This window comes from Dromaius novaehollandiae, chromosome 21 (genome assembly GCF_036370855.1).
Source record: "Dromaius novaehollandiae isolate bDroNov1 chromosome 21, bDroNov1.hap1, whole genome shotgun sequence".
NCBI classification, from domain to species: Eukaryota; Metazoa; Chordata; class Aves; order Casuariiformes; family Dromaiidae; genus Dromaius; species Dromaius novaehollandiae.
In genome coordinates, this window is record NC_088118.1 from 5,257,659 (window position 1) to 5,277,925 (window position 20,267).

The 20,267-nt window shown below is 43.5% G+C and overlaps 1 protein-coding gene across 1 annotated transcript in view; it reads right to left on the reverse strand.

Moving 5' to 3' along the window:
* Nucleotides 1-20,267, reverse strand: part of LOC112982670 (zonadhesin-like) — a 120,193-nt gene that overhangs the window by 52,976 nt on the left and 46,950 nt on the right. Inside the window, exons 4-12 of the mRNA XM_026099220.2 lie at nucleotides 14,701-14,781; nucleotides 14,467-14,585; nucleotides 9,958-10,075; nucleotides 8,665-8,752; nucleotides 8,051-8,239; nucleotides 7,367-7,475; nucleotides 3,450-3,644; nucleotides 2,334-2,429; nucleotides 347-539 (exon numbers count right to left, since the gene is read on the reverse strand). Coding sequence (XP_025955005.2) covers nucleotides 347-539; nucleotides 2,334-2,429; nucleotides 3,450-3,644; nucleotides 7,367-7,475; nucleotides 8,051-8,152 — 695 coding nt within the window. The 5' untranslated portion in view covers nucleotides 8,153-8,239; nucleotides 8,665-8,752; nucleotides 9,958-10,075; nucleotides 14,467-14,585; nucleotides 14,701-14,781. The remainder of the gene's footprint in view (nucleotides 1-346; nucleotides 540-2,333; nucleotides 2,430-3,449; nucleotides 3,645-7,366; nucleotides 7,476-8,050; nucleotides 8,240-8,664; nucleotides 8,753-9,957; nucleotides 10,076-14,466; nucleotides 14,586-14,700; nucleotides 14,782-20,267) is intronic.

Here is a 20,267-nt window from a genome sequence, read left to right on the forward strand (position 1 = left end):
CACTGAATGGACCGGTTTTGTTACACGTTTTTCACCAAAGTAAAAGTGCGTTTTTCAGCCAGGCTGAGTTGCTCATAACCACAGAATGTTGGTCAGGGCTTCATTCTTGCCTATTTCACTATTTTTTACTATCTATTCTGTGGTAATAGCAGGCTGTGATGCCTGCTGTATTTAGGAAAATTTCTCTATCAAAACAGTTTAGGTTAAGCTCTGATTTACTGGGAACTGTAATAAAATCTTGACACTCCAGATGGTGCCCTCTGACACTCCCTCCCCACAAAAAACAAAGCAATAGAGGCAAAATGTACAGGCATAAAAAGAAGTGCAGAAAACAACTGGGGCTTACCCTGGTACGCATTCGGAGTCAGGCTGGGCCAAGCCAGCCTGAGTACAAGCTCTCCCTGCTAGGCAAGCTCTGCAGTCAGTGGCTTCATCCTGTCCTTGGAGAGGATTATATGTACCTGGCTGGCATGGGACTGGATAACTTGCTCCGGCAGGGCAGAAATACCCAGCAGGGCACTTCAAACACAATCCAATTCCTAAAGAGAGAGAAGACATTTAACGTCTCAAAGGGACCATGAACTACTAAAACAACCAAAGGGCCTACAAAATCCCATCCCTTTGCTTTCACCTACAGCAAGAAAATTTGACGGAGACTCATACATAATGGCGATAAAGCCACTACAAAGCCAGAAGGTGGTGGTATTGGATTAGCTGAATGTTACTGCAGTAGAGTGGCTCCTGGAAGCAATAAAACCATCTGGATTGCATTCTGAGCTGATAATATGAGAAATAAAATACATTAGAAACAAATAAACACTTCAGCCTGAAAACATACTCTGACGCAAGTTAGCCCAGCATATTTTATATCTGGAATGCCTGGGCCTCAGTTTTAAGAGGGCCTGTGGTTTCTACAAAAGCTGAGCTGTTTCCATGTTTGTATTCTGAATACTGAGAGAGAAGAACGGGTTTTACAGACTGGAGATACACTCAGTATAAACACGTGAATACTGCTTGAATGACAAACATTCCAGCCATGGTCACCTCTAAAACCTGGGGTGCTAAACAAAAGATGCTTGAATTCTAGTTTAAAGGAGAACTGGCACGATCAACGCACAATAAAACAATAATCCCTTACTGCCGTTATCACATTCAAAAAGCGCATTTCATCTCAAAGCATCCCAAAATGCTTTACTTAGTGAAAAGAAAACAAATTTAGCACAGGAATAGCTGCTGTCCTCCTGAGTCAGGATTTTTAACAGCACAACGCAAACAGAGCAATTTGGGACGGGAAGGAAAAACACTGGCTAATTAGATCATGGCTCCCAGGAGTACTTCCAGGCTGAACCCCAGCTGCTTCCCAAATGCTTATCGGCTAGACGCAAGCGTACACCAGCGTATACCTGCCTCTGCAGGCTGGAAGGAGCCTTGCAGCATTCTCAAAATGAATGATCTGGATTTACTAAAATCTAGGCTTATCCCTCCACAGACTGAAGAAGCACGTGCAGACTACGATCTGTTAGGCTGCAAAGCCAGTTTAAGGGACTTCTCTCCCTCTGCTTTACCACCATTTACTCATTCCCACCTCTCAGAAAAATCTGCTTCCCCCTTACAATTACTCCACATGGCATGGGTAAACAAAAAGTTCAAAAATCTCAGTACCACAGGATTTGCATTTCTCAAAACTATAGCATTCCACAGCTCTGATTTAGAGCACGGCTGCAGAAGAGCTGAATCACTTCTGCAGGAGGCTGCAACCTCAAGGAGCTGTGGGAACTTTCAAAAATTGCCCTGGCTGCTAGAAGTTTCGTGATGTGGATCTGCACCCCTCAGCAAACCCTGTGGGACTCCCATTTTGTAACCAGAATCCATTCCACTTGACTGAAGGTACATAAAATTTCCACTTCTGGCCTGACTTGAGGGGCATGAGGCTCCCCTTACTGTAGAGTTCACCTGGACGTAGAACAGACTTAACAGCATGGTTACCTGGAGACTCTAAACAAGACAAATCAGGATATGGATTTACAGCACACTATCTATATTCTGCAGAACAAGGCTATGCCCATATACCTGCCATGCAATAAATACGATGCCTACAAACCCAGTTTCACTGAGGGATAAGTGTGGCACATTCACTGCACTGTAGTGCAGGTGGCAGACAGAGGCTGAAACCACATGCACCATCATCTACCTCACAGTAATGTATGTGAAATTCTTTCTGGCTTGTCAGAGTTTGTTTTTACATCCCTTGACTATTTTGCATTGAGTATTGTCCTACCCTTGCCATGAGATTCTCCCCGATTGTGCAAAATGAAGATATATCAGACACAGACCTGGCAAGCACGATGAGCTGCTGCTGGGTGTGTGAAGTCCCTCTCTGGGCTTGACGCTCCCTGCTGGGCATGGTGGGGCTTCTGCGCAAAAGTGACCTAAAAGGAAGAACAGCACACGTGTTTCACAAACTTCATTCTGAATAGCTCAGACCGAGTAGGAGCTAATGGGTCTCTTTCATGCTGGTGCGGGGTGTGTGTGTGTGTGTGTGTGTGTGTGTGTGTGTGTGTGTGTGTGTGTGTGTGTGTGTGTGTGTGTGTGTGTAAAACAAATAGGAGTACACAAGTGTGTGCTTGCTAAATCAAGTCAGGGTACATTAATGTTGCATCCTGAAGGTAGACATGAATGAGCTTTGATCTAGTGGGATACAAACTAACTCCAGTTTAAAAACCAGATAACCGATTGTGTCAGCGTGATCCTCAGTCTGAGCTAATATACTAACTAAAAAGGGCTTACCGGCACAAGCTCAAGGCAAAACTAAGGTGGTCATACAGCTTTTGGTCAGCTCAGAGCATGGTTTGGAAACGTCCCGTCCCTCCCACCCCAAAACACCGGTGAGAAGTTGGAGAGCTCAACTTCAGAGTGACATTTAGCATAAGACCTGAGGAGATGAGAGTAAGGTGCTGCCAACGACCTTTACAACTACACCACTAATCTTGTCCCAAGAAGGCCTTTCACAGCTCCAGCCTTAGGAAGAGGACATGACAGGATGAATCAAACTGTGCTATAATAGAAGTGAGGTCAACAGATCTTATACTCTTGTGACTGTTTTCCATTCCTAAGGTGGGTGGTGACTGACCAAGCCGACAGGACAATGCAAAGCACAACGTGTTATACAGGACCGCTAGAGCATTCACTTATCGCACACATTTTAACTCTCTGTTTGCAAAGCACAGCATATAAAGACCAAGTGGAGTTTGGAATCCAAGAAAGGGCATAGAAGCATACTGAAACGCTGGAGAAATGACCCAAGGATGTTCTCAAATCAGGTCTCCTGGGGGCTGAATCAAAGCCTGCTGAGGTTTGCAGGAGTTGCTCTAGCTGACTTCTGGATGACAGATTTTATGAGCGCTCACTTTTACCCGAGAGACATGTGGAACTGAAAGCACACAGCTCACCTGAAGGGCAGTGCTGGCACTGTGGGACTCCAGGTGACCCAGAGGAATCACGTTCCTGCTGGATTGGACCCACCACACCTGAGCAGCAAGAGCTTCCACTGCACCTTCGGCACTCACTCTGCCCCAGGGCACTAGTACACGAACCAGGTGGGCAAGGCAGAGGCTGGACAGTACCAATGTGAGGACAGTAGTGTCCTAAAACAGAACAGAGGAGTTACAGAGTGAAGATTTATGGAGGAGTATAGGAGTGACAGAGCACTACACAGCATCCCAGAGGCTATTTAAGCTTTGTGTGCTCAAAAGCAGCAGCTAAATCCAGGATGACCCCTGATAATGGAGTAAGGTGGTATATGACTGACGAAATCAGCCTACAACCTGCACAGGATGGCTGGCCAGTACAGGCACCTTCTTTAGGCTCTTACACGTTAAAATGGTTTTAGAACTAATGAGAACGAGATGCCAGATTCACTTAAAGAAAAGGAAAGGAGGCTATTGCAATAGCCTGTGCTTCAAAAAAGTCTTTCGTAGGAGTGAACAAAATGAAGTAGTATCTGAGGTCAAAGATGGATTTCTCTTGCCCATTCATCTCTCTTTTTACTCTATTACCATCTCTTTTACTCACAACGTCAATACATGTCAGCAGCTAAACTGTTTCAAGTCAGGGGCAAGGGCTATCTGGAGGAAGCAATGGCAGCTGCTCCACAAAAGGCATTATAAGGGCTTTAAAGCACTTGAACTTCCAAAAAAGTTAATATGAAGCTGGAGGGTGGGGACCAAACATTTTCCTGTGCTAACATTTAGAGAAGACGAAGCAGAAGAAGCACAGAGCAGAAATCCAGGAGCAAAGCTTTCTATTTAAGCTAACCCAAAAAAATGGAAAGAAAGCTTTGAATCTCAGTAATATTTAAAAATACTAATCATTTTAAGCATCTATGGCGAGTTGTAAAAAGAAGAAAAGAAGGTGATGGAATTTCTTTGGCATTTTTTCTGGGTTTGTTTAAATTTGAATGAATATATTCTTTGAGATCTTGAATTTCAATGGCATTTTAGCCAGCTCTTGTTTGTTGAAGGCTGCCATTTACATGATTGGTTGTTCTTCTATCCAAGAGCATACTCATTTCAGGAATACCAACAAATCTGCTCTGAAGGCTATGAATTGCTCCTTTCTGCAATATAAGCAGAGACACACAGACATGCAGTTGGTCACTTACTTTGATTTAAAAGCAACACATTATAGACACCCAAAATCTTTCATGTTTTGGAAAATGACTAATTATTGATTTTATTCGAGTTAGCACTGTTAGAGTTAACTATTCCCTCCCTCTACTCCCATTCTTCTGCTTTCTCCAATGTTATGGGAAGTCAAGACCAGCTGAAGTCTTCCTGCTGCTCCTGTGAGGACCACATTCCTCTTCTCAATTCAATACACCATCTCACTTAGGATCCTTCTGCCAGTTTTACATTTAGTGATGTAATGCTTGTATCCAGCTAGAATGAATTACTGTTTCCAAGTAAGATTTTGCAGGACTTGATATCAAACACCTTACTGAACTCCAGATGGATATTGGAAGAGTGGGGAAAAAAGGGGACTTAACTGTGGCATGAGGGAGCCACTGCTACCTTGAAATAAATTCCTATATATCAGCATAGCAATGACACTTTATTCACATGCTTGCAATACTCAGTAGATGGATTATAAAGTCAGTCAAACAGTGGAAAAGAAGGCAGTGAATCCTAGGGCCTCTCCTGCCTCTGACGGTATTCAGACCCCTTAATATCTGTGATCTTTGCAATTGGGCTGGATGATTTAATCAGATTTAACAGAACTGATGTAGAACACGTGCAATCTACCCATTAGAACACAGGATGGACCAATTTTAACACTGAAATATTGAATTTCAGCATGAAATACTCTGCAAATATTTAATCTGTTGATCATCTACAGAAGAGGTTTTCAGGTACTCTCTCCAGGTTCTGTGGTTAACGGGAACTCCATTATCTACTCCATGGTTAATGGGAACCCCATTATCTATTCTCTCATCTGTATGTTATACTTGGATCTAAACTATGGAGGTTTCGGTCTACCATGATCTCTTTCACTACTCCATTTCTCCTTCTAGCTGGCAGCACAGAAAGAACCCGAAATACAGGAACACTTCATTATTTAATAAGAGGGATTCTAATTACAGACATCAGAATCAAGATACTGGGTTCAGTGACTCTGCAGGAGGCACCCGGAGCTGCTCATTAAATGCTTCCACTTCATATGCAGCACAGGGCTTAGAGGAGAGAGAAGCTTGGCAGGACCGAAGATGCGGACTGCAGCCCTATAGTGACATTACATGCTCACCTTTGCAAATTCACGGCTGCACCATTCCCATGCTATCCCTACAAGGGCGTGTTGCTAGGGTTCAGTTGGGCTAGGAAACGTATATTGTAACAAAGTCCAATAGAAAAAGCATTAAGGTCTGACAGTATGGGGAAGAGATATCAGTGATACCACTGCTACCTGCGGCACTAGACTTTTCCAGCTACCAAGCACTGTATAGAACAGTGGAGCAGAACTTACCTGGGGAGCCTTGGAAAGCACCCAGCTTTTTCACAGGAAACAAGCACAACACAAAGCTAACCTTTAGCTACTGAATCCTCACTAGGCTCGTGCTCGTTTGCTAGGATGTGCAGGGGACATCCCAGGATTTCAATGCTGCAGAAAACTCCCTCTGCTCCCTGGTGTGGTGAGCCAAGAGGCTACTGAGTAGGGGAATAGCGTAAGCTGCATTCCATCATTGAAGAGTGGCAGGCTACCAGTCCGGGCGAATGTAAAGTTTGCCTGTTTGGCGTCTGGCCTATTCCGAAGTGGCAAACACCCATGAAATGCAATTTAAGTAGGCTTCCTGAATTACGCCATTGTTTTCTTCAAAGGATGTTTCTGGCTAATTAATCATGCAAAATAGCATCCTATGCCTTTCATAATTTTGAAAGACATTTGTTTGACAACAAAAAAAGGAGTGCCTCCTAGCCTGTTCTCCTCCTGCTTGATGCTGCATCAATATCTCAAAAAGGGATTTGTGACACCTGCAATGATGACACGCTGCAATGTCCTGATGATAGAATTATTAGGATTTCGTTGGAATATCAAGCAGAAAGAGAAACTAGGTAAGAAAACTACAAGAGAGAGGAGAATTCACTGATTTACTGTCAAAGCAAGTCCCTCGATAAGTGGACTCTATACTCCAATTTAAAAACCACTCAAGGAAACAACCATATACCCAAGTTTGCGAGATCATTGCATAAGGCTTCAGGGAGCAATCCAAGAGTTGAGACCCTTTACCACTTACTCCCAACTTTGCCACTGATTCGCAGTGTTCCCTTATTCAGTCATTTGATCCCTACTATCTACAGTTGTCACCTTGAAATACAGCACCCAACAATAAACAGATATTTGTGATGGCCAGTGAATGAAGACCCTGAAGTAGAAAGAGCTACGTCTGAGTATGAAGCAATTTCACAGATGATCAGTTAAAGCCACGCAGCAAGAGAGCTGTTTTCGGTGTGGAATGGGAAAGCAAAAGCTTCCCTTGTTGCTCAGCAACACCTTCACACATCCTGTCTTACATCCCAAGGCTACATCACCAGGATCTCCCATAAACTCAGTGACTGAGGTAACAATCAAAACTAGCTGTCATTCCCAGTGCTCTTTTTTATTCTCTGCTTTTCATGAGAACACTTTTGAGCAGCATCTGTTCTGTTTCAGGGACTATTTTTTCATCTCCAGAATTTTGTTGTGACAGAAGGAGCCGACCTCTGTTTCAGTGCTGCAGACTAAAGTTTACCAGAGCAAAGCGTCATTATCATCTTCTCCTTTAAGTTCCAGGTTTTAACAGCCGAAGAAGATGATGCTCGTGAACTGCACTTACCTGGTGGGCAGGGCTGGCATATCAGAGTGCCTTCAGTTGAGAAAGAACCAAGAGCGCAGGTTACACAATGAGTGCGGCTTGGATTTGGCTCCTGACCTGCCGAACAATGCTAGGGGAGGAAACAGATTCTCATCATACCACCAAACGGACCACTGCTGCCCAAACCTGTGTCCCAAGGAGACCTGAGTCAGGATAAAACCTAGTTACAGTGTTCTACCCAGCGCAAGGTGAAAAGTGGGCAAGCTTGGAAGCCAAGGCTCTGCATGTCTGTACAAGAAACAAAGCACAGAATTTCCTCCTTCAGTGCCCTCCCCTCCCTTCCCTTCCCAGCACTGCATCACATCCATTCCCCAGGGACTATTTCAAGAAGCAAAACAGGTGCCTTAAACTCTAAGCTCCTTTGGGTCCTCACCTGAGGGTTTTAATGGGGGCAGGTCTTCTGAGCACTAACACTCTCAGAACTTGGGTAATATCTACCTCTCTTAACACAGGCCACTTGTGGAAGCTCGTAGATTTACTGTATCACTGAACTGTTCTGAACTGTTATTTTTGCTGGAGAAAGGCTCATATTCTGCTACCAAACCAGGGAGGCCTGTCCTCTCTTGACAATACATTCATGTTCAGGCCCTGTCTGTCAGGAATAAGGAAAATCTGCCCTGGAAGAGTAACACGCTCATGTTGTACCTGCTTGTTCCGTCCGTCTGGGCAAACGTATCCCTCTGGACATTCCCGACACTCCAACTCTCCCTCTGGCGAATACCGGCCAGGACTGCAGCTCTGCTGCATACCACTGCGTGGATCACATGAATAGCCATCTGGACACACACGGCACCCAGCTCCACTCTCTAGGCTGAGATAGCCATGGGGACAAACCTGCAGTGAGATCACTAAGTGTCAGATCCGCAGAAATGTATTCTTTGCATAAATAATGTAAAATAGCAAAGTTCTAAACATCCCCAGCTCAAATACTAGAAAAAAAGGATCTTGGAAAGCTTTCAAAATCTGGCCTGTGTACTCTTGAAAGTTCCTAACACTTACTTCTTGCCATCAACAGTGTAAATAATGAATCGGAAGTGCTGCTTGGCATCCACCTAGAGGCTGACCCGGAAAACAGAAGCGCCCTGCTTTCTCTGAGCCAAATCAGAGCCAGAAACAGGAGAGGAATATCCTGACAAATTTAAAATTAGACTGCAGAATCTGAGAAGCAGGCTGAAATCAGATGATTCAAAATACACGGGAGTAGAGGTAGAAAGTCTTACTTCGGTCTGCTTGCTTCCTTCCCCCATCCTTCAGCTTACCCGACAGGCTGTGATGTCTGCTTGAGCGGTACGCTCATTGGCCGTTCCCACCGGGCATTTCCTTGGAGCTGCTTGACCCCCTGGGCAACTGGATCCAAAATAACAAAAGATTTAAAATTGAATTCTTCTATTTCTTTGGGATCCCATTCCCTAACAGCTAGTATGTGTGTTGTGCAGATACGGTAACAACCCCATCACTAACTGCTCAAACGCTCCTTCGGCCAGGAAAGGGTCGCTTCAGTCAGGTCCCCCCAGAATCTCAGTGGGACCTAACACATTTTTAGTCTTTCAGAGTGTCAAGGCCCAACACTTGGATTGCCCGTACAAGGACAGAATTTGCCATAAGGGGCCTGGGAACCTCAACTTTGGGTTCAAGACAGTCTGTACAAAACCTGTGTTCCCGATCTGGCTTTGAGATTGTGTCTGAAAACAACAAGATGACCATTACCACTTTCGTTTAAAATGAGCTATGTGCGTCAGAGAAAGCAGCCCAAACAGTTTCTTCCTAAGGAAGGCCAAACACACTCTATAACAAGTTGCAGATGAAACACCAGAGTTTGGGATGGCTTCCCAGCTGGACGTGACTCAGTGAGGGCTTGCTCGGAATACAGCCTGCGTTGCATGATTGTCTTTGTTCCCTGGTTCAGCACCTCTGGAAAGCAACCGCCATCCCCGGTAACTCCTCTCACTGCTCTTTGTACTCAGACTCTCCCATTCTCAGGTTACCAGTCTGTGCCCAGCTAACATCACATTTTCCTGCTGGCGTACTGGCAAATGTGTAACCAGGACAGAGAATAAATTTGCGAGGAGAGGTTTCCCTGCATTGTGGGCCAGACACCTCACGTGCTCCTTGTAAGCTGAAACTCAACCTAGCCTTTGCTGCTGCTACAGATGCAGATGACACTATTCCTGCCCCTCCTAAGCTGAATGCACAAAATCTGCCCTAAGCAATCTCGGAGGGAAGCTGGTTTTGTCAAGCTTACATTCCCTAGGAAGGCAGAATCTGTCCTATGTTTTACTGAGACTATGGTATTAATATGCCGAAGAATAATTACTCCCACTGACTTTAAGTGGAGTTGTGAGTGCCAGTCAGTGCAGAAAGCCCCAGATAGCATTATTAAGCCAAGGATGGCTGCTCTCCTAGCCAGCTGATGAGTCACCTGTCAAGGACTAGCGCTACAGCTTGTGCCCCACCTCCTGATCTGCACAACAGGATGGCTCTCAGAATTTTCTCAACGTAAACACGACTTCCCAAATGTCCTAACATTTAAGGAAGGAAGGAAGGAGACTTACTAAAAGCCAGTTGGACATTCCAAGCAGTTGCCGGCTGTGTAGTAATGTCCCTGTCTGCAGTCTATGAGACAGTGGGTCTGGCAGTCTATGTTGCACTCTGGTGAGAGGGAAGAGGTCCCTATGAGAAAGCAAAGGAAGGAAATCTAAGGTGGCAACAAACATTCAAGACTCCAAGCCAAACGGTCACTTATTAATACCCTAATGTAATGTCTGTACCGTTTTATCACTGGTGTTAACGCTGCTAACACTACTAATACAACTACTTTTGTTATTAACAACAATGCTTTGCCCTTATAGACAAGCAGTCTTCATGAATGGATCACAGCATCCCAGGTAGTGTAGTGACAACCATGTTAGAAATAACTAGAAAAAAACAAACAAAAAAAAAATAAGTGTGTGTCTTGTTAAAAAGGAAGCTGAATCAGAAAGTCTCATGTTCCATGCTGAAATAAGCACCTCATTGTTATTGTTATACCTACACAAATAGGTGACTTCCCAAAGTCACACAGAGCGTACTAAAGCTAGAAATAAAACCTAACTTCTTGATTTTGCCAAACAACAACGTTATTTCCCTATCCGTACTCTCGCTCGCTCTTAAGTTTTGGTGGTTAAAATTAATCAAACATTTCTCTTCCAGTACTAAAATCTTTTCCACTAAGGTTTCTAGGTAAATATTCTGAGCACAATATTCTGGGGGAAATTCCAGCAGCCTTTAGATACCCATTCTAATTTCAGATGATTTATCAAACAAAACCAAACCACTCTGAGCTGGCAGAAAAGAACCTCTTGCATGTCTTTATCAGCTTTCCAAAAGGTCACATTTTGTTTGCCAGAACGTTGGAAAACAAGTTTTCAATAGAGTGCAAACAACACAGTCTGATGCAAAAAGCCAAGATATGCAGAACAAGGGGGACAGTATTGCTGTGTAATCTCAACCAGGACACTTCATCTTTCTCTATATCCATTATCCAATCTACAAAGCAAAGGCAATTTACCCACCCCTTTCCTGATGTCAATCAACAGAAAGTTCTATAAGACAAAGGTGATAAATAGCTCCATGAGTAATAAGATATCTGAAACCAGAGCTTAAAGGAAGGAATCAGCACTTTTAGATTTCTGAGTTTTGTTTTGCAAGTCTATCCGACTTAGATTCTAGCGTGCCATTGCCCTAACAAAGTCCTCTGTTTTGAAAAGTGAGCTTTCCTATACCAACCACAAGAATTTCACATAAAGTTCCTCACGAAGGGTTTCTCCTGTGCGCCCATGCCTGAAGAACACTGAAGAAAAGAATGTGCAGGGTAGCGAGGAGAGTTTCAATTTAAAACTTTGTAGAATACCTCATCCATTGTAAATTCAACTTTTTTTTTGATTTCCAGAGCAAATGTGATGTCCCACACTCAAAAAAGCACCTTCTTATTATTGTTGCATGAAAACACCGCCACTGATTTTTTTCTCATAAACAGAAACACAGAAAATTAAGACCACCTGGTGAAAAGCATCTCCTCTTCCTCCTCTGCCCGTCTTCTCCTTGAATGAACTCCCCAAAAGTTGTGCTTTCCAAAGAACTGCAGCTACACTCAGCAGCTTATGACCACAATGAGTTAAACAGCTGTCATCTTTAATGCCTTAAAGTTTTCAGAAGGTAACAACGACAGCACCAGCAAAAAAAAAAAAAAAAAAAAAGAGAGAGAGAGAGAGAGGGAGACAAAAGAATAAAGCAAGAAAGTTATCCACTCACCTGTCAGAAAGATCCTAAGGCTACCAAACAAACTCAGCCAACTCAGCCAACTCAAAGCATTAGCCATGGGGGCTAGTAAACAAGTCTTACAAGAAAACGCCGACTGTTTTCTTCAGCATCTGGTATTACCTTTGTTGAAGCCAAAGGTAACCAAATCTCTCCTAGGTAATTGCTTTTCAATACAGCCTGAAGTGAAATGAACACCATGCAGCAGAAAGGAAAGACAGCCAAAGAGATAATCCCATGCAAACTCCCCAGCAGCATTAATGGCGCTAAAAGGTGAGCAAAGGTACTTAAACATGAGATGATGAGTACCTTCAAGCGTTCACTGGGCAGGGAGCTTGAAGGTGCGTTTGTCATCATCTTGCAGATCTGCTTGGACGCCTAGCCAGATGATCCTACGAAGATTACTCTGTAAGGTCACAGATTTACTCTTTTTTTGCAACATCTGGGTGAGTTACTCACAGTTTGTAGGATATCTGGTGTGCGACCTCAGGTTCTTCCTGCAACGTTAAAATCCCAAATGAATTCTTCCTACAGCAAGATTCTCCCCTGGAACATCCGTTATCTCCTAACTAAACTTTCCTACTGCAAGACAATTCTTTAATGATGCACATGGCAAAATTTCATCAAAGCTAAGACAGCACTAGGGAGCAAATGGAAGTCACAATTCCACTGCAAGAGCAAAAGAAGCAGATAATATCCTGAAGCCATTTCATGAACATACTGTTTCGCACGAGACTTTTTTTTTTTTAAACGTGTTCTCCTACGTTTAGAAGTAACACAAAGAATTCAAGATTCAGCACCTGCTCCAATGAAGGCTGCAAAGAAAAGACCTTCTTTTCCTTTGTAAGTGACAATGTCCTCTCTTTCTTCCACTTTCTCTGGAACTTCCTGGAGGCTCCAGACTGCTGAGGGCTTTGGAAATGTAATGATTACTGGCACCAAAGAATTTTTTTCTATCTTCAAAGTAACCAGTATGAACCAGCTCAAGTCACGGTTCATTTTGCACAATAAAAATGAACCAAGTAGCAGTCTCCTAAGGGAGCCCTGTTCAGGCCTCCTCAGTTATTGTGGAATGTAACAGAGTAGGCTGATGTAATTGGAGACTGATTGGCTTGGCCAGTGTTTCACACTGACATAATTTCATTAGGAAGCAAAAACCAATCCAAGGCTGGTCACTGATCCACAAAGAATTACTGGGACCAAATGCTGTCAGTAGAGTACCACTGTCCAGAAGACAAATAGAACCTCCTTCCCCTCCAATGCCACGGGAGTTTCTATTAAAAAAAACATACAGCTATTCACTTGCCCTCTCACTTTCAGAAGGGAGCTGAGGACAAGTACAGAGGTCTGTGAAAGCAAAGCTCATTTTGGGAAAGGCAGTCCCACCATGCACATAGAGAATTTCGCTCCCTATGCTGGACTATGCTTCCCTTCCAAAGAAAGGATTTTCAAAGCTTGGACCAGATCATAAAGCACACATTATCCTTAAACCGTTCAAGTCTCCTTAATCAAAGATTATGTCAGAACATTTCTAGCCGGCGGGGAACAGGAACACTAACCATTGTGGTTGAATTTCTACCAACAGGCCCCACGCCTGTCTTGCTAACTAGCAAAGCACCATCTGTTGCACTTTATATATAAAGTCTTTAATTAAACTCCTCCAGTAGAGCTCAGATGTGTCTGTTTCTTCCTATTCTACAAACAATTCCTGGAAATCTCTGCAATTATCTTATATTACAGACAAGAATTGCCAATTAAAACTTAATCAACACAGTGTAAAGCCAGGCACCGGGCCAAGTGCCTTGCCTCTAATTTTCTTCCCATTTTCGACCTGCTTGCCCCTTGTACCTCAGGAAGTTCAGAAAAGAAGGAAGATACAATAAAAGGCAGAACTAGGTAAGAAAAAGGGTTAGATTTGTCTCATCATCTGTTCCCTGATGAACTATGGAATTCTCAGATTGACACACAGATAACTCACAGGTGTAATTCATCCCTGCGCCATGTGCTAGGGCAGGGTTAAGAAAGCTTTTACTCTCTGACTGAATGCTCACGTGAGGGACTAAATACCGGCTTTTTGCTCAGAGATGGTCCTCCCTCTGACCACCTGAGCTGAAGTTCTGAGAGGGTCAGTCACTTGCTCTATGTTGCTGCTAGTAGATCATGGACTATCATCCGGTCACTGAGGCTCTCCAGTTCTGAGCTCTGAACCCCTCAATACAGGTTCTGACATCCATGGGATCTGCACCAATTTTGCCCAGTCCACCTCTGTTATCTTTCCGACAGTAACTCCTGATGTTAGCAAAAAATAAAAAAGCAGAGCGAAAAAAAAAAAAGAATCTGGCCTGACATACCTCCCCTTAAAGAGTCACGCTACGGAAACAAAATGCTGAGAGATGACAAAAACTTGGGACTTGCTCCAGGACTCTACCGTTTACTTTCCTACAGCAACAGTATCCTTCCTGTGAGGCATCACAAAGCACTGTACGGTTTACACTGATGGTAAGCCACAGCTATCCATTCCTGTCCATAGAAAACACAGCCTTACTATTATTTCAGCCTCTTCTGTCAGGAAGCAAATAGACATAGACTGAATTTTAAGTCTGGGACGTTGGAAGCAACGCACGGAAACATGAAGAAGACTCTAGCAAAGAAAACACATAGGTATGTCCTTTCTTGGTTGCAGCTGTTCAGTGACTACCAAATATTCAATTCCTCTGGAATACAAAACAGTCCAATTTCCACAACTGACGTAAACGTCCTCTTACCGCCGATGGCTCGACTGTCTCTTTAGCCGACCCGACTGTAGTCTGAGAAGGTTCCTGTATTTCTTGAACTATTTCGTCAGTCCTGAAGAAACCAGTCAGCCCCGTAATATTACGTGGTCCTGCACAAAACAAAAAGGCGCTGTTTTTCTTGATTTCAACAACAAAAACCTGTTCTGTTTGGTTCACTGCCAAAAGCAATAAACTCCTAGGCATGTAAGGACCAGCACTACCTACCTTATAGCAGGAAAAATGCCTTCTCGTGGCTACACGTTCATAACCAGAAGTGAAAGGAAAGCCATCTAACGCTGCAGAAAGCTACGAGCAATCACACTGAAATTAGTTACCATTTCAATTTAGACAATTTTGCTCAGCCATCAGACTTGTTAAAATGACCATTTTCTAAATGAAAAATATGCAAATACCCATATTTTCAAATTCCATTTCACCCAAAGCAAGTCTTTTCAGGGAGTGGGGGCTGCAAAGAACTCAAAATTGGGGAGGAGGATCACATCTGGAATAGTCTCATTGCAAATAAATTATTTTTAATTAGCATTTAATACTGCCAACAGCTTATAGAGATTTCTCTTCAACAGAAAAGGAAAAGATCTGTGACTTCAAACCAAAAATGCTCTTAGCTCCTCTATGTAACAGCAAGTATATTTCAACCTAAAGCCAGCACTCTGGCTCATAAAATGGCAGGACTGACAATGATGGCTAAGGGTGGAGTCTCCTCTGATTTGCCTCCCTCTCTCTTTCCTCCCTTATTATTATGCAGATAGCGCTGCTCAGAAACTCTGTGGGTTAATACATTAAAATTCCACCTTCACAGCTGCAGCCAGTGCTACCTCTTTCCTGCACGCACGCATATATGTGCGCGCACACACGCAAACGCAATCAAAAGAAGCTCTGCAAGTCCCTTCTAATCATACCCATAAATCATATGCGTAACTCATACCAAGTTATGGGCTGAAATAGTGCCCTGCTACACATGCATCCTAAGGATCGGTTAATCCTTCAAAAAGAGGAGGAGGCAGGGCTGAATATGACAAGATAACGATATTTCTCAATATAGAACCTACAGATATACTAAGAGATGCTGCAACGATAGAGCTGCCATTTTCCCGTCGCACAGCCCCAAAACTGTACCACATGGGACAAAAGGGGACAACCGAGTTCGGTGACGTGTTAAATATATGCAAGCACTACCTCAGCCAGGAGGCAAACACACAGACTACATTCAGCCTCCCCTTCCAGATAACTGAAAGTTCTTCCTCCTCTGTGAGATACAACAGCAGTAAAACAGCAGTGTAAAATCACACCGTAGCTTTACTTTGTATGCTGTTTTGCATGCTAAGCTTTATTCCTACCAAGCTTACAAAATTAAGTGCTGAATTTACAAAGACAATAAACTTTGAAGGAGAGGGAAATTAAATGATACGACATAAAAGAGAAAGGTTTTCAGATAAACTCGGATTAAAACGCAGTGCAGCTTTCCAAAATCATCTCCGGTAGACGTAACATAGGGGACCAGTGGATTAGGGCAGCACGAAGCCGCAGCAGGAACAGGCAGAGGGGCAGAAAACAAGGGTGGAATCCTAGCTCCGTGGAAATCGACAACAAAACATCCCTGTATTTCTGTAAGGCTAAGAATTCACACTGCATGCGCCCAACATCAAAAATGGCTGAGTTCAACTCAACTTGGAAAAAAAGCAGCAGGACTAACAAGAACAACAAAAAGTCACCATGCCAACAAACCCTAACGGTATTCATGTAAAAGTACAGCGTCAGCAAAAGTAGGGAAAGGGACCCATCCGAGAAGGCCCAGCTGGAAATAGCTGTCCTAACCATAGCTGTTCCCAGCTTACGTGAAAAAAGCTGATAAAAATACCTTCACTCATCTCTCCCAAAAATGTAAAACATGCTTGGTCTGCTCCGTTTCTGTGCCCTATTAAGTAGCTAGTTCTACCTCCTGCCCCCCACACAAAGCAAACTTGAAACACTTTAGGGACTCTTGCACCAGGTCAGAACGCTCATCCCACGTCCCTGGCTTTGACAAGGGTTGCCAGAGAATGCTCGGATCATGAGATGTGCCAAAGAAACTGTAAAGGAATAGACTGACCCTTCTCTTGGAATGCTCTCCCACAGCTTTTGATTTTCTCCGGTAAGCAGACAGTTAGGAAATGTAGTACAGGGCTGTCCCACAATACCGTGATGATGAAGACGAGGCTTCCAAAAGTGCACAAAGCCCACACCGTTACTGGTACATTTCCATTGACGCCTTCTTAAATATCGGCACCCTGAGAGGATTCAGGCAGCATTTAAGTGATTACATAGTTACATTGCAGTTAATGAAAATCATACTCTAGTGAGACGTTGCTGAGAGCCTCTCATGTCTTTATCTCCTCCTTACTGGAAAGGAGACTGGAAAGACAAAGTCCCTTTTGATCTCCTTTGGCCATAACCCTTCACCTTCTGTTGTGCCAACCAGCAAAGGCAGCTCCAGTATCTCCTGCAGTTCCTGAGCCTGATTAACGTCATACACAACTTTGCTGTCAGAAGGGATATTTGAACTCACACCGCTAATGCTGTCTTTTGAAGATTCTATTGCTGCAATTTTAAATAAGACCTGGGGCGCTTAAGGGGAGGAATTAATAAATGTATTTTGTGCATTGCTGAAAAATAAATAAATAGATGAAAATGTAATCAGAGATGTTGACTTACTGCTATTGCCTATTGCTCCAGCACTGTCAACCCAGGGAATCACGGCCGACTTCTGAAAGCAAACGCAGAGGACTTGGGGCCAATGCTTAGCTACCAAACCAACCTAGTGCTGAAATTAGCTGGAGAAAGCAGGACAAATGTACAGCACACTTGGCAAAGAGACTAACTGAAATATTTTTGAGCATACAGACAAATAAACAGGGTTGGCTACAGTTGCGTTGTTCATCAGGTCAATCCCAGCCTGCAACACCACCAGCCAGAGAGAAAACATTTCCTAAAAGCAACACAGGGACTCTGCAATTTCATTATAAAGCAGGCAAAATCACTCAGTTTGCACTTTGCGATCTAGGATACTCGTCTGGCTTCTCCCCGAGCAAGTTCCAAGTGCCCCAATTCTCTGTCGGCTCTCATCTAGGTTAGACAAATCCGTCCAGGAACTCCCTGCCAGTGAGCACCAGGTTTCTGACAGACAAGGACTCCAAAGTTGACCCAGGACCATCGAGTCACAACAAAATGAGCAATGGTGACAAACTCACTGGGATAGGTTAGGATCAGGAGCGTGCAGAACTCACTGAAGCACTGTCAGGGTCAGGTGTAAGCCCCAGGTGTAGGGGTGAACTCCGCCCCGCTTCTGAGACTAGCGTAATAAAAGTCTTAATGCGAGCATTTCCAGACTTCCATGTGCTCAGCTCAAACACTGCTTCCTCCTTCTTCCCAAGATTGAAGGATTCTTTCAGTGACTGAATCGGTGTTTTGATACAATGATGGGGCTTTGTTTGCTGCTGCTGGTAATAAAGTGAATGGACATTCGTTTTATTCATTTCCCACCCCCACCCCCCCCAATCATAAATTTGATATCCTCTAACTTGAACTAGAACAACATTTTTATTTTGCAAACAGTAGAAGCCTCTTAAAACCCTGTTACTGAACTCTGTGGCAGGAAATTTTTTTCCCCCCCTTGTTGTGGGCATGTTGCACTTTTTCTTTTAATTCTAGTGGCACAATAAAACCTCTGAATAGGGCAAGTCTATATGGAAAACACTTGCAGAACCTTAAATGAAGCACCTCCAAAACCCTCCCTTGATAAATTCTTCTGCTGAACAAACAATTAGACCTATAACAACATTTCCAGCACTAGGGGAATCCATACAGTTGAAGGCTGCAGATGTTGGCGATTAAATTGGTCTGGGTGTTGATTTAATAGATGGATAGAGTACAATGTGTGCTTGGCAAAATACAGCTGAGATGTAAACAAAGATGGACGTATTAGACTCAACGATTAACAGGAGGCTGTAAACACGCAAGCCAAGCCTGCAGACACGTGTACATGAGTATTTCATGGTGGTCAGAGTGCTACGCTACAGCCAGCGCTACCACCAGCCGTGTATATAGGTAAGAACCTTGGCATGCAAGTTTCCCTTTTTCTACAACATGAAGAAAACTGTTACAGCATTTGTACAGGGTGCAAAGCAATCAATGGAGTAGACACTGAAAGGAAACCCAGCAATGGGTGACGTGTGCCAGCTACCACAGAGGTGGTTTCTTCTTCTCCTTCTCTGTGCACATCTGTGGGCCCGGATGTTTGAAAGAAGATCATCTGAAGTTCCATAAACACTGCTCTAAAAGTGTAGCTTTCTTCAATAGCACCAAGCAAGCTGCACTAGAACAAAGAGAAGGAATCAGGGTAACCCAAAGTTCTCTCTCTGTATGTGCAGCAAGGGCCACTCAATGCTGAGATGATTGTAACATCAATGACTCATGACACCACCAGACCATCTTTGCTTTGGAAGACCAATGGTGTGTTTTATTGGAAACTAAGATTGTTACTGTAAAAAAGGCACCACTAGCTGCTGACTTGAAAAAACTTCAGAGTTTTATTTGAAAGTGCTCCTATCCCCATAAGATAGTTTTGCCTGTGTTCTTCATTAGTAAAGGCATAGTTTATCATACACTAGCTACTAAAACAAAGGCCACAATATAATCATCACATGCTAAAAAGCTTAAATCCTCAAAAAAGCATGGCAGGCCTCCATTAGATAAGGGGAGGGTCTTTTGTTTTTCTTTTTGTTTTCTTTCAGGAAATAGGAAAAGTTAAAGAAGCTACTGTATGCTCTTGAAATCTCGACTCAGTCGGTCATCTTCAAGAAGTGAAAGAAACACCCTTTTTAAAGCCTGCCGAGAGCTTGCAAAAGGTCTTACATGAGGAAGCTGACCATAGGCAGAGACTTCCACAGACAAACTAGCAGCTCAAGTGACAAAGCTTAGAAAGATAAAAGTCGAACAAAGCACCAGCAACAGAATACAGTGGGACTGAAGAGAAATTTGGAGAAGGGGGAAAAAAGCTAGCCTTTTAAACCACCTTTAGGCTGATGAGTTATCAAAGACTGCAAGTGCTATATTAAGAGACCTCACATGACTTGTCAGCGGCACTCATAACTACTCCGTCTTCTCATGCTAGAGCACCAATAAATTAGAAGCTTCTAATATCTGAATCTGAGGATCCCATTAAAGTGATGAACAACTTCCTACAGGACAGGATAGATGAAGCCAAAGGGTCCATCGAGCCAGGGGGAGAAACTTCAATCCAGTCACATCTCGCCAGGAATTTAACTGAAAGGCAAGAAAATATTCAACAGGGACGAACTGTGTGAAATACTGACCCACTGCCGAGACAGAGAACATACTATAACCCTGCAGGCAGCACAGAACCTATCAAAAACAGTCACGGTACTGCCATCATTCACCACTCAGGTATGTCTGAGAAGGGTTCCTTTACATACATAAATTCCAACAATTCTATAAGGCTTCACAATTTATACTCTTCCGCAGATGAGAAGTGAAAAGGAGCAGAGTCTGGCCTTCTGGACACATTAACAAGCTGGGAAGCAGTTAGTTTAACGTGGAGCTCTATGCAACTCAACTGTTCCATGTCAGCTACTCAGCTGGATAGTAACATGCTCTTTCCTGCAAGAGCAGTGAAGTGCTTACCTCAAATTACACTGCACTTACTGTGGAAAGGTTTTGACAATGGGCAACTAATGCTATCCCATTAAAGAGTCTCTCCGCTTTCATACCCTATC